Source organism: Canis lupus, chromosome 10, assembly GCF_003254725.2.
Source record: "Canis lupus dingo isolate Sandy chromosome 10, ASM325472v2, whole genome shotgun sequence".
Taxonomy (NCBI): domain Eukaryota; kingdom Metazoa; phylum Chordata; class Mammalia; order Carnivora; family Canidae; genus Canis; species Canis lupus.
This window is the reverse complement of record NC_064252.1, coordinates 110,132-124,523: the sequence shown is the minus strand read 5'-3', so window position 1 is coordinate 124,523 and position 14,392 is coordinate 110,132. Positions and strand designations below refer to the sequence as shown.

The 14,392-nt window shown below is 47.4% G+C and overlaps 1 protein-coding gene and 1 pseudogene across 1 annotated transcript in view; one reads left to right on the top strand and one right to left on the bottom strand.

Moving 5' to 3' along the window:
- The first annotated feature begins 2,241 nt into the window (after positions 1-2,241).
- LOC112677794 (rap1 GTPase-GDP dissociation stimulator 1-like) lies at positions 2,242-9,275 on the top strand (annotated as a pseudogene).
- Positions 9,276-9,516: 241 nt separating this feature from the next.
- Positions 9,517-14,392, bottom strand: part of LOC112677793 (metal transporter CNNM3-like) — a 7,204-nt gene continuing 2,328 nt past the window's right edge. The window contains 4 exon segments of the mRNA XM_049115630.1: positions 9,517-9,977; positions 9,980-10,100; positions 10,102-11,210; positions 11,355-11,550. Of these exon segments, the coding sequence (XP_048971587.1) occupies positions 9,517-9,977; positions 9,980-10,100; positions 10,102-11,210; positions 11,355-11,550 (1,887 nt within the window).

Genomic DNA, 14,392 nt, shown 5'->3' with positions numbered 1-14,392 from the left:
GTGACCAAACCCGGTTAGGGTCTCTATAAACTTTAAGATGCACCAGGTGTGTGCAGGGATCCACTTGTCTTGCTGCCACCCAAGACAAGCCTCACATGTAATTGCTTACTAAACCTGCTACCTCCCAACCTGGAGTGGCTTGCCTCTCTTTCTTCAGGTTCTCCCTACCCTCTGAGTGTGGGGTTCAGTTTCAGATTTCACCCGAGAAGCTCCCAAGAGGGTTATGAATGAACACACACTCACTGAGCTATCGCCTGATACAGAAATGTTTTAAAGAGCCACATTTCCATCATCAGGTTCACTCAAATCCACATTTCTACCAAAGTCTATGATGAAGTGGAACACAATGCCATATAGTAGTCAAAAATATAGGCTTTAGTTTCAATCCTAGATTCTCAATCTTCTTCATGAGTTGCCTTGGGATTGTTACTTGACCTCTCTAAGGCTTACTTTTCTGAAACTCTAACATGTGGATAATAATTTTGTCTATCACATATGATAGTTTTGAGCATTAGATGAGATCATAGTGTAAAGCATTTTTAAAAGCCAATACTTAAGTGCTTAATGAGTGATACACATTATAACAGTATTATATGGTGAACAATATCCTTCTCAAAAAACTGGGGCTTAGTACCACCCGGCAATTGCACTGCTGGGGATTGACCTCAAAGATACAGATGAAATGAAACACTGGGACACCTGAACCCCAATGTTTATAGCAGCAATGTCCACAATAGCCAAACTGTGGAAAGAGCCTCGGTGCCCATCGACAGACGAATGGATAAAGCAGCCGTGGTCTATGTATACAATGGAATATTCCTCAGCCATTAGAAACGACAATACCCACCATTTGCTTCGACATGGATGGAACTGGAGGGTATTATGCTGAGTGAAGTAAGTCAATCGGAGAAGGACAAACAGTGTATGTTCTCATTTATTTGGGGAATATAAATAATTGTGAAAGGGAATATAAGGGAAGGGAGAAGAAATGTGTGGGAAATATCAGAAAGGGAGACAGAACATAGAGACTCCTAACTCTGGGAAATGAACTAGGGGTGGTGGAAGGGGAGGAGGGTGGGGGGTGGGAGTGAATGGGTGATGGGCACTGAGGGGGGCACTTGAGGGGATGAGCACTGGGGGTTATTTTGTATGTTGGCAAATTGAACACCAATAAAAATAAACTTATTATATATAAAAAAAGAAACGACAAATACCCACCACTTGTTTCGACATGGATGGAACTGGAGGGTATTATGCTGAGTGAAGTAAGTCACTTGGAGAAGGACAAACATTATATGGTCTCATTCATTTGGGGAATATAAAAAATAGTAAAAGGGAATAAAGGGGAAAGGAGAGAAAAATGAGTGGGAAATATCAGTGAGGGAGACAGAATATGATAGAATCCTAACTCTGGGAAAAGAACAAGGGGTAGTGGAAGCGGAGGTGGGAGGGGGTTTGGGGTGACTGGGTGACGGGCACTGAGGGGGCACTTGGCGAGATGAGCACAGGGTATTATGCTATATGTTGGCAAATTGAAATCCAACAAAAAATATACAAAAAAGGAAAAAAGAAACTGGGGCTTAACTAGTAAGAATAGATATTAAAGTGGTTGGTTTAATATAATAGGAGTATAAACATATTGGCCATTCTACATGGAATCCCTCTGCAGCAAGGCCAGCTTATTTACATCTCTCTTCTGTCCAGTTGCCTCCATCAATAGCCACAAGGAAGAAGGTCTTATCCCCACTTCAGACAAAGCCAATCAGAACATTTGTCAGGAGATTATTAGAACTGACTACATCAACTCCATGTGCCCTGGATATCTCTAAGTATGCTGCGATAAGGGAGGAAGGTACTTGGGGTAAGTCAAAGTTTAAGAACACTAAGTAGGGCTTCACTCAGCCTTCATAATATAAGCATTTAGAAATTAATTTTTTGGGGGGGGGCACCTGGGTGGCTCAGTTGGTTAAGTGTCTGCCTTTAGCTCAGATCATGATCCCAGGGTCCTGGATCGAGGGCCACATCAGGCTCCTTGCTCAGCGAGGAGTCTGCTTCTCCCTCTGACCCTCCTCCTGATCATGCTCTCTTTCTCTCTCACTCAAATAAATAATAAATAGTTTGATCAGCAGCAGCAGCTCCTCCTCCCCAGTGACCCCCCCCCCGTGGGTCCCTCCCTGGCTGTGGGAGAGACCGAGGTAGAGGGAGGGGAGGACACAGCACCACGCCAGCCGCACTGGGACCTTCGCCTCGTCCTGCTGGCTCCTCACCCTCCAGGAGAAACATGGCAGATACTCTCAGTGATACCTTGAAGAAGTTGAAGATAACAGCTGTTGACAGAACTGAAGATAGTTTAGAAGGATGCTTGGATTGTCTGCTTCAAGCCCTGGCTCAAAATAATATGGAAACGAGTGAAAAAAATCCAAGGAAGTGGAATACTTCAGCTGTTTGTAAGTCTGTTGATTCCACAGTCTTCCTGCACAGCCAAAGTAGCTAACGTCATAGCAGAAGTAGCCAAAAATGAATGTATGTGTATTCCATGTATGGATACTGGATTGACTTCACCATTGGTGCAGCTGCTAAATAGCAAAGACCAGGAAGTGCTACTTCAAATGGGCAGGGCTCTGGGAAGCATATGTTACGATAGCCATGAGGGCAGAAGTGCAGTTGATCAAGCAGGTGGTGCACAGATTGTAATTGACCATTTAAGGTCACTGTGCAGTATAACAGATCCCACCAATGAAAAGCTCTTGACTGTCTTTTGTGGTATGCTGATGAACTACAGCAATGAGAATGATTCCCTTCAAGCTCAGCTTATCAATATGGGTGTTATACCTACCCCAGTGAAATTACTGGGCATCCATTGCCAAAATGCAGCTCGTACAGAAATGTGTCTTGTTGCATTTGGTAACTTAGCAGAACTTGAGTCAAGTAAAGAACAGTTTGCCAGTACGAACATTGCTGAAGAGCTAGTAAAACTCTTTAAGAAACAAATAGAACATGATAAAAGGGAAATGATTTTGGAAGTTCTTGCTCCACTGGCAGAAAAATGATGCTATTAAACTACAGCTGGTTGAAGCAGGCCTGGTAGAGTGTCTACTAGAGATTGTTCAGCAGAAAGTGGATAGTGACAAAGGGCATGATATTGCTGAGCTCAAAACCGCTTCAGATCTAATGGTTTTTCTACTTCTTGGAGATGAATCCATGCAGAAATTATTTGAAGTAGGAAAAGGTTTTAGTTTCGTTGACTGTATCCTTTGCTGTGCAAAACCTTCTTATTTGATGAAGTCCCAATAGTTCATTTTGGCTTTTGTTTCTTTTGCCTTCGTGAATGTATCTTGCGAGAAGTTACTGTGGCTTAGTTCAAAAAAGGTGTTGCCTGTGTTCTCCTTTAGGATTTTGATGGAATCTTGTCTCACATTTAGATCTCTCATCCATTTTGAGTTTATCTTTGTGTATGGTGTAAGAGAGTGGTCTAGTTTCATTCTTCTGCATGTGGATGTCCAATTTTCCCAGCACCATTTATTGAAGAGACTGTCTTTCTTCCAATGGATAGTCTTTCCTCCTTTATCGAATATTAGTTGACCATACAGTCAGGGTCCACTTCTGGGTTCTCTATTCTGTTCCATTGACCTATGTGTCTGTTTTTGTGCCAGTACCACACTGTCTTGATGACCACAGCTTTGTAGTACAACCTGAAATCTGGCATTGTGATGCCCCCAGCTATGGTTTTCTTTTTTAAAATTCCCCTGGCTATTCGGGGTCTTTTCTGATTCCACACAAATCTTAAAATAATTTGTTCTAACTCTCTGAAGAAAGTCCATGGTATTTTGATAAGGATTGCATTAAACGTGTATATTGCCCTGGGTAACATTGACATTTTCACAATATTAATTCTGCCAATCCATGAGCATGGAATATTTTTCCATCTCTTTGTGTCTTCCTCAATTTCTTTCAGAAGTGTTCTATAGTTTTTAGGGTATAGATCCTTTACCTCTTTGGTGAGGTTTATTCCTAGGTATCTTATGCTTTTGGGTGCAATTGTAAAGGGGATTGACTCCTTAATTTCTCTTTCTTCAGTCTCATTGTTAGTGTATAGAAATGCCACTGATTTCCGGGCATTGATTTTTGTATCCTGCCACGCTACCAAATTGCTGTATGAGTTCTAGCAATCTTGGGGTGGAGACTTTTGGGTTTTCTATGTAGAGTATCATGTCATCGGCGAAGAGGGAAAGTTTGACTTCTTCTTTGTCAATTTGAATGCCTTTAATGTCTTTTTGTTGTCTGATTGCTGAGGCTAGGACTTCCAGTACTATGTTGAATAGCAGTAGTGAGAGTGGACATCCCTGTCTTGTTCCTGATCTTAGGGGAAAGGCTCCCAGTGCTTCCCCATTGAGAATGATATTTGCTGTGGGCTTTTCGTAGGTGGCTTTTAAGATGTCGAGGAAAGTTCCCTCTATCCCTACACTCTGAAGAGTTTTGATCAGGAATGGATGCTGTATTTTGTCAAATGCTTTCTCTGCATCTAATGAGAGGATCCTATGGTTCTTGGTTTTTCTCTTGCTGATATGATGAATCACATTGATTGTTTTACGAGTGTTGAACCAGCCTTGTGTCCCGGGGATAAATCCTACTTGGTCATGGTGAATAATTTTCTTAATGTGCTGTTGGATCCTATTGGCTAGTATCTTGTTGAGAATTTTTGCATCCATGTTCATCAGGGATATTGGTCTGTAATTCTCCTTTTTGCTGGGGTCTTTGTCTGGTTTTGGAATTAAGGTGATGCTGGCCTCATAGAACAAATTTGGAAGTACTCCATCTCTTTCTATCTTTCCAAACAGCTTTAGGAGAATAGGTATGGTTTCTTCTTTAAACGTTTGATAGAATTCCCCTGGGAAGCCATCTGGCCCTGGACTCTTGTGTCTTGGGAGGTTTTTGATGACTGCTTCAATTTCCTCCCTGGTTATCGGCCTGTTCAGGTTTTCTATTTCTTCCTGTTCCAGTTTTGGTAGTTTGTGGCTATCCAGAAATGCGTCCATTTCTTCTAGATTGCCTAATTTATTGGCGTATAGCTGTTCATAATATGTTTTTAAAATCGTTTGTATTTCCTTGGTGTTGGTAGTGATCTCTCCTTTCTCATTCATGATTTTATTAATTTGAGTCTTGTCTCTCTTCTTTTTAATAAGGTTCCTAATGGTTTATCTATCTTATTAATTCTTTCAAAGAACCAACTCCTGGTTCTGTTGATCTGTTCCACAGTTCTGGTCTCGATTTCATTTCTGCTCGAATTTTAATTAACTCTCTTCTTCTGCTGGGCGTAGGGTCCATCTGCTGTTTTTTCTCTAGCTCCTTTATGTGTAAGGTTAGCTTTTGTATTTGAGTTCTTTCCAGTTTTTGAACGGATGCTTGTATTGCGATGTATTTCCCCCTTAGGACTGCTTTTGCTGCATCCCAAAGACTTGAACGGTTGTATCTTCATTCTCATTAGTTTCCATGAATCTTTTTAATGCTTCCTTAATTTCCCGGTTGACCCTTTTATCTTTTAGCAGGATGGTCCTTAACCTCCACGTGTTTGAGGTCCTTCAAAACTTCTTGTTGTGATTTAGTTCTAATTTCAAGGCATTATGGTCTGAGAATATGCCGGGGACGTTCCAATCTTTTGGTATCGGTTCAGACGCGATTTGTGACCCAGTATGTGGTCTATTCTGGAGAAAGTTCCATGTGCACTTGAGAAGAATGTGTATTCAGTTGAGTTTGGATGTAAAGTTCTGTAGATATCTGTGAAAACCATCTGGTCCAGTGTATCATTTAAAGCTCTCGTTTCTTTGGAGATGTTGTGCTTAGAAGACCTATCGAGGGGAGAAAGAGCTAGATTGAAGTCACCAAGTATAAGCGTATTATTATCTAAGTATTTCTTCACTTTGGTTATTAATTGGTTTAAATATTTGGCAGCTCCCACATTCGGGGCATATATATTGAGGATTCGTAAGTCCTCTAGTTGGATAGATCCTTTAAGTATGAGATAGTGTCCCTCTTCATCTCTCACTACAGTCGGGATAAATTTTAGTTTATCTGATATAAGGATGGCTACCCCTGCTTTCTTTTGAGGACCGTTTGAATGGTAAATGGTTCTCCAACCTTTTGTTTTCAGGCTGTAGGTGTCCTTCTGTCTAAAATGAGTCTCTTGTAGACAGCAAATAGATGGGTCCTGTTTTTTTATCCAGTCTGAAACCCTGCGCCTTCTGATGGGGTCATTAAGCCCGTTCACGTTCAGAGTTACTATTGAGAGATATGAGTTTAGTGTCATCATGATATCTATTCAGTCCTTGTTTTTGTGAATTGTTCCACTGAACTTCTTCTTAAAGGGGAATTTTAAGAGTCCCCCTTAAAATTTCTTGCAGGGCTGGTTTGGAGGTCACATATTCTTTCAGTTCCTGCCTGTCGTGGAAGCTCTTTATCTCTCCTTCCATTCTGAATGAGAGCCTTGCTGGATAAAGTATTCTTGGTTGCATGTTCTTCTCATTTAGGACCCTGAATATATCCTGCCAGCCCTTTCTGGCCTGCCAGGTCTCTGTGGAGAGGTCTGCTGTTACCCTAATACTCCTCCCCATAAAAGTCAGGGATTTCTTGTCTGTTGCCGCTTTAAGGATCTTCTCTTTATCTTTGGAATTTGCAAGCTCAACTATTAGATGTCGAGGTGTTGAACGGTTTTTATTGATTTTAGGGGGGGGGATCTCTCTATTTCCTGGATCAGAATGCCTGTTTCCCTTCCCAGATTAGGAAAGTTTTCAGCTAGGATTTGTTCAAATACATATTCTGGCCCTCTGTCCCTTTCGGCGCCCTCGGGAACCCCAATTAAACGTAGGTTTTTCTTCCTCAGGCCGGCGTTTATTTCCCTTAATCTAACCTCATGGTCTTTTAATTGTCTGTCTCTTTTATCCTCAGTTTCCCTCTTTGCCATCAACTTGTCTTCTATGTCACTCACTCGTTCTTCCACCTCGTTAACCCTCGTCGTTAGGACTTCTAGTTTGGATTGCATCTCATTCAGTTGATTTTTAATTTCTGCCTGATTGGATCTATATTCTGCAGTCATGAAGTCTCTTGAGTCCTTTATGCTTTTTTCTAGAGCCACCAGTAGCTGTATAATAGTGCTTCTGGGGGATCCCTGGGTGGCGCAGCGGTTTGGCGCCTGCCTTTGGCCCAGGGCGCGATCCTGGAGACCCGGGATCGAATCCCACATCGGGCTCCGGTGCATGGAGCCTGCTTCTCCCTCTGCCTGTGTCTCTGCCTCTCTCTCTCTCTCTGTGACTATCATGAATAAATAAATAAAATCTTTAAAAAAAAATAATAGTGCTTCTGAATTGGCTTTCTGACATTGAATTGTAATCCAGATTTTGTAACTCTGTGAGAGAGAGGACTGTTTCTGATTCTTTCTTTTGAGGTGAGGTTTTCCTTCTAGTCATTTTGCTCAGTGCAGAGTGGCCAAAACAAGTTGTATTGGGAAAAGGAGATAAAGAGAGAGAAAGAAGGAAAGAAAAGAGAATAAGAAAAAAGAAAAAATGAAGAGAAAGAAAAAAGAGAAGAAAAAGTGAAAGAAAAAGAAAGAAAGGAAAAAAAAGGGTGGGGGAAGCAAACAGAAATCAAAAAGAAAAAAAATCATGGGGAAGTATCTTCTGATTCTGTATACTTTAAGTCCCTTGACTTCCGCTGGAATTTGTCTTGCTGGTCTTCTGGGGGAGGGGCCTGTTGTGCTTATTTTCAGGTGTTAGCACTTGGGGGAGCTGCTCTGCCCCCTGCCTGCTGCAGGGTTCAGTGGAGGCCGCTGGAGGAACAACCGCAGTGGCGGGGCCAGCTCTGCAGCCCTGGATTCAGCTCCCGCAGTAACTACAGAGCTCTCTGTCTGCAGGGCTTGAAGGCTCCGGGGCGGGGCTGCTGATCTGCTCAGCTGGGGGCAATAGCGTCCTTGCTGTCCTGGGCCCTCCCGGCCTCTGCCTATCCCGGGGAGAGGCCGGATCCTGGGCTGTCTCCCGGGCGCCCAGTGCTCCGCGGCCTTCGCTGTTGGATTCACGCTCCCGGCCACGCAGCCCCCTCCGCGGAGCCGCTGCCCGAGCCCCTCCGAGCTTCTCCCAGAGCCGCGCAGTCCCCTCTGCACGGAGCCTCTTCCTCTGCTGGAGCCACCTCTGAGCTGCTCCCGGACTCGCACCCCCTCCGCGCAGAGCCGCCGCCTGAGCCCCTCCGAGCTGCTCCCAGGTCCCGCCGTTCGCGCTGCAGCCCTTAGGGAGCTCGGCGCACTCTCCTGGGTGCGCAGGTGTCTGTTAGTGTCTCAGGGAGCCTGAGGGCGTCCCCGACCCTCCTGGTTCCTGCTCCAACTCCCTGCGACCGCCTTTCTGCCCAGGAAGATTGGTGCAGCTCCTGCTCCTCCGGGACGGGGCTCTCCTGTCCTGGGGACACTCGCCCCAGCCTTAGCCTGGCTCCTCGCTGGGCCCCTCCCCCTTGGATGCCTTTTGTTCTTTATTTCTTTTTTCCCGTGTTCCTACCTTGATAGAAGTGTGAACTCTTCTCACTGTAGCATTCCAGCTGTTCTCTTTAAATCTCAGGCCAAATTTGTAGATTTTCAGGATGATTTGAAGGTTGTCTAGGTAATTTGGTGGGGACAGGTGACTTGGGGACCCTAATCATCCGCCATCTTGCCCCTCCTCCTCCCCTTCTATTTTGAAGGACAACCTCAGAGTAGGGAGTCTTGGAGGTGGGAAATAAGTGATTACGGCTCAGTTTTAGCTTTAGGGGATTGTCCTTGTTCGGTTGGCTTTTCCGTTCTGGAACAAAGTCCTTGAGAACAGCGTGTGGGTCAACTGGCCGGACGTGGGTGTAGTGGACCCAGGGAGTAATCCTGTCGACCTTCAGAGCGGTGGGAGTGGTCAGGATCACGGTGTAAGGTCCCTTCCAGTGAGGTTGAAGCATCCGGTGTTGGTATCTATGCACGTATACCCAGTCACCTGGCCGATATCGATGGGGGTCCGGGGGTGGCCCAGTCTCATAGAGGGCCCTCAGCTTAGGCCACACCTGCTCATGGGTTATGGAGAGACTGTTCTTAAACCTTAGGGTTTCTTCACTGTTGGTAACTAAAAATCCCCTGGTCCAAATTTACCATGTCTCTGAAGGCCTTAACTGAAGAAATGAAATTCACACTCCCATTATTTTTTCAAGGAGTTTATGGGGATCTCCAACTTCAATTTAAGGTTCCCAGGTTCAAAATCCAAGAACTGGGCAATTGCTAACTTTTTATACAACTCAAAGAAACCCCGTTTACATACAATAATCATCCCTTATGTACATACCGACACTTTATACTTCACAAACATTGATAGGCAGAGGAGGAAACTGAGGCGCAGACAAATTACAGAGTGATTTGCCTAAGGTCACTCAGCCAGCTGGTGGCTAGGCCCAGAAGCAAACCCAGCTTTTCCGATTCTGGGGCTTGTCTCCCCATCCTGGAGTTGCCGCCAGTGCTCCCACCCCTCAGTAAGGGGGCATAAGGAGAAAAAGGCAAAGTAGAAAGCCCACCACCAACCATCCCCTGGCGCCCTCTTGCTCCCCCAACTGGGTCTGGGCTCGAGTGGCCAGGAGTGCATTGAGGTACTGCAGGCGCGTGACCTTGATGAGCTGCAGGTCGGAGAGGGCCCTCATGGTGTAGTCAGGACAGTATGCAGACAAGCAAGCACCATCGGCTGGCTCTGGCTGCAGGTCATGGTGGATGGACTGGAGCGAGGACACTGGGGACTGGTGAACCGAGGACGGCGCTGTCAGGGTGGACACTCCGTAGCAGGTGAAGGTTCCGTTCTCGAACTTCAGGCCCTCTTTCCCAATCTCCACCTCAAACCTGCCCTGCAGGATGAGAATGAAATAATCCACTGGCTGGCCGCACTGGTACAGGTAATGGTGTGCAGCCAGACGGTTGCTCTCGTGAAACCTCACTTCTGGTTGACGCTGGGATGCTTCAGCAGGTGCAGCAGGACCTTCTTGGAGATTCGCAGGGGGCTGAATACATCCACCTCTCGAGACGGGAAGTGCTGGGTGGCCAAGAGCAGCTGAGGTGAGATTTTTCACTTTATATTCATCGTCAGACACCTTGAACAAGGAGAATTCCTCTTTTTGCAGGAGAGGAGCACTCAGAGGAGCAGGCTTCTTCCTGACGGTGGCATTTTGGTAGTCCTCAGACTCATCCAGGATCTCAGACTTGATGATCTCCTCAATGACGTCCTCCAGGGTGATGAGGCCCAGCACCTCGTAGAAAGGGTCACCTTCACCCTTGTTGTTCACCTTCTCCACGATGGCCAGGTGAGACTTCCCTCGTTTGAACTCCTCCAGGACGGCGTCCAGCTTGGTGTCGTTGAAGACGAAGTGGAGCGGATGGTTGTAAAAGCAGGTGATGGTGCTGAGCGGCGTGCAGTCTTCGGGATCCACGAAGGTCAAGTCCTTGAGGTACAGCATGTCCACGATGTTGGAGCGCTCCTCCTCGTGCACCGGGATGTGCGTGTGGCCACTCTGTATGATGCTGGCCAGGACGCCGAAGTCCAGCATGAAGCAGTCCTCGAGCGGCGTGAGCACATCCTCCATGGTCCGACAGCGCAGCACGCCCTTGCTGAGGTCACTGTAGGGGCCGCTGCCGCCGCGGGCCAACTCCAACATGCACTCCTGCAGCCGCCCGGGCCGCGCTGCCTTCTCCAGCAGCTGGCCCGCGGGCAGTGCCACCGGCAGGGTCAGCAGCATGGTCAGGCGGCTGAGGAGCAGCACGGGTGGGGCCAGCGCCAGCACCCAGCGCCCGCTCACGGCAGCTGGCAGCACCTTGCCCACGAGGAACACGAGCCCCGTGCTGCCCAGCACAGAGGGCACGGCGCGCTGCCCGGCCATGCAGTACAGCAGCACCGCCAGCGCCGCCTGCGCCAGGCTGGCCAGCAGCAACAACACGCCCAGGGCGCGGCCGACCCAGGGCCGCACGGGCTCCAGGCACCGCCTTCCCAGGCGTCCCGGCCAGCAGGCCCTCGGGGCAGCCCACCCCCTCGGGGGCCACCCAGGACCAGGAGCTGTTGGCCACGCCTGAGCCGAAGAGGCGCACTCCCACCCCACGTCCTTGTCTCCGTCTTCCTCCAGACTGATGCCCAGTACCCACGGGCCCCACGCAGCCTCCCTGGCGGCGATGCCCTGGCACAGCACTGGCGAGCAACCAGCCTAGACGAGCCGCCGCCGCCATCGCCTGCTGTCCCCTCTCCTTATGTAGACAGTTATGGCAGTTAAAGACACAGTAATACAGACAAGCGCGCAAAACGGGTAACAAGAACACAATAACACAGACAAACATTCCAGTGCGACTGCGGAGACGAAACAGAAGGTAACCGGAAGGGCTGGCAGCCGACCCTCCTTACAGATGAGGACCCTGTCCTCCTTACAGATGAGGACCCTTGTCCTCCTTATGGATGAGGACCTCAGTCCTCCAGGCAGGGGCAAGGGACATCTCCTCAAGACCCCTGGTCGATGGCCCGCCAGCGCGTCCACCTAAGCCCATGCAGACCCAATATATATTGGAATTCCTACAGGTAAAGTACAGTTTAGAGCTCTCAGAGAATATGCGCACAAAAGGTGGAAAAAGTTAAGTGCACTCACCACGCGTGAAACACTCCGGATAGGGTCCTGGAGGTCTCTCCGATCCCGGACGAGCCCCCAAATGTACCCAAGATTGTGAATCCGAGAAACCACCAAGAAGCCGACACCTATGCAAACACACGAGGGTTTATTTACAAGCTCAAGCTTGGGTCCAAGTATACCCGACACAGCGGAGCAGGGACTTGGACCCCCAGACTAAAAGGCATAGCAGCTTTATAGGGACCAGTGGCCAATGGGATACGCAGAAAGTTGCAGTCACGTCGGTCCACACACAGGTGGCTGATTGAATTACATTTTACCCTAAAGTATCCATTTGAACTGGCCTATCACTGAGCCAATTTCCGATTAGGGTGTGCCCTGGGCTTGACTAGGGTGGGGCAGTGCCCTAAGCAATAAGCAGGTCATGTGGGTGTGATACAGGAGGTGGCAGGTGTAGAGTTAGTCCTGCACTGCTTGTCTAGGGGTAGGGGATTTTTGTTAAATTTCCTGGGTCCCACATTAGGGATTTCTTGTCTCTTGCTGCTTTAAGGATCTTCTCTTTATCTTTGGAATTTACTAGCTTCACTATTAAATGTCGAGGTGTTGAATGGTTTTTATTGATTTTAGGGGGGGGTCTCTCTATTTCCTGGATCTGAATGCCTGTTTCCCTTCCCAGATTAGGAAAGTTTTCAGCTAGGATTTGTTCAAATACATATTCTGGACCTCTGTCGCTTTCGGCGCCCTGGGAAACCCCAATTAAATGTAGGTTTTTCTTCCTCAGGCTGTCACTTATTTCTCTTAATCTATTCTCATGGTCTTTTAATTGTTTGTCTCTTTTTTCCTCAGTTTCCCTCTTTGCCATCAACTCGTCTTCCATGTACTCACTTGTTCATCCACCTCGTTAACCCTCGTCATTAGCACTTGTAGTTTCAATTGCATCTCATTCAATTGATTTTTAATTTCTGCCTGATTAGATCTAAATTCTGCAGTCATGAAGTCTCTTGAGTCCTTTATGCTTTTTTCTAGAGCCACCAGTAGCTTTATAATAGTGCTTCTGAATTGGCTTTCTGACATTGAATTGCAATCTAAACTTTGTAACTCTCTTGGAGAGGGGACTGTTTCTGATTCTTTTGAGGTGAGGTTTTCCTTCTAGTCATTTTGCTCAGTGCAGAGTGGCCAAAAACAAGTCGTATTGGGAAACGGAGAAAAAGAGACAGAAGGAAAGAAAAGAGAAAAAGAAAAAAGGAAGAAAAAAGGAAGAAAAAAGGAAAAAAGAGAAGAAAAAGAGAAAGAAAAAGAAAGAAAGGTGGAAAAAAGGGTGGAGGAAGCGATCAGAAACCAAAAAGAAAAAAAAAAAGAAAAAAAACACGGGGGAGTATCTTCTGATACTGTATACTTTAAGTCTCTTGACTTCCCCTGGAACTTGTCCGTCTAGCTGGTCTTCTGGGAGAGGGGCCTGTTGTGCTGATTTTCAGGTGTTAGCACTTGGGGGAGCTGCTCTGCCCCCTGCCTGGTGCAGGGCTCAGTGGGGGTTGTTTACCCCGTGAGGCCACAGGAGGAACAACCCCAGTGGTTGCTGAAGCTCTGGAAACCTGGATTCAGCTCCCACAGGAACTACTCCGTCTGCAGGGGCCTGGAGGCTCCGGGGTGGGGCCGCTGATCTGCTCAGCTCGGGTCAGGAGCGCCCTTGCTGTCCTGGGCCCTCCCGGCCTCTGCCTGTCCCGGGGAGAGGCCGGATCCTGGGCTGTGTCCCGGCGCCCTGTGCTCCCGGTCTGCGCTGTTGGATTCACGCTCCTGGCCACGCAGCCCCCTCCGCAGAGCCGCCGCCTGCACCCCTCCGAGCTGCTCCGGGTCCCGCCGTGCGCGCTGCAGCCCTTAGGGAGCTCGGCACACTCTCCTGGGCGTGCAGGTGTCTGTTAGTGTCCCAGGGCATCCCCGCCCTCCTGAGGTCCTGCTCTAACTCCCTGCGGGTGCCTTTTCACCCGGGAAGATTGGTGCAGCTCCTGCTTCTCTGGGATGGGGCTCTCCTGTCCTGGGGGCACTCGCCCTGGTCTTAGCCCGGCTCCTCGGGGGATCCTCCCCCTTGGAGGCCTTTTGTTTCTTTATTTCTTTTTCCCCCTCTTCCTACCTTGATAGAAGCATGAACTCTTCTCACTGTAGCATTCCAGCTGGTCTCTCTTTAAATCTCAGGCCAAATTCGTAAATTTCAGGATGATTTGAAGGTTATCTAGGTAATTTGGTGGAGACAGGTGATTTGAGGACCCTACTCTTCTGCCATCTTGCCCCTCCTCCCCTGATTTGGGGACCCTACTCTTCAGCCATCTTGCCCTTCCTTCCAGATTTGCACTTCTTTGATGATGAGTGATGTTATGTTGAGTATCTTCTCATGTGTCTGTTGGCCACCTATATGTCTTTGAGGAAATGTTTGTTCAGGTCCTCTGCCCATTTTTTATCAGATCATTTGTTTTGTTTTGTTTTGTTTGTTGTATAAGTTCTGTATATATATTTTGGATATTAATCCCTTATCAGATATGTCATTTACCAATATCTTCTCCCAGTCATTGGATTGCCTATTCATTTTGTTGATGATTTCTTACACTAACAATAAACCGACCCAAACATAAAAGGTATCCTAACACTAACCTGTACCCCAACCCTAAACTGTACCCCTACCCTAAGCCTGTACCCTAACCCGTACACTAACCCGTCGCCTATCCCTAAACCTAACCAGTATTCAAACACTAACCCGTACCCT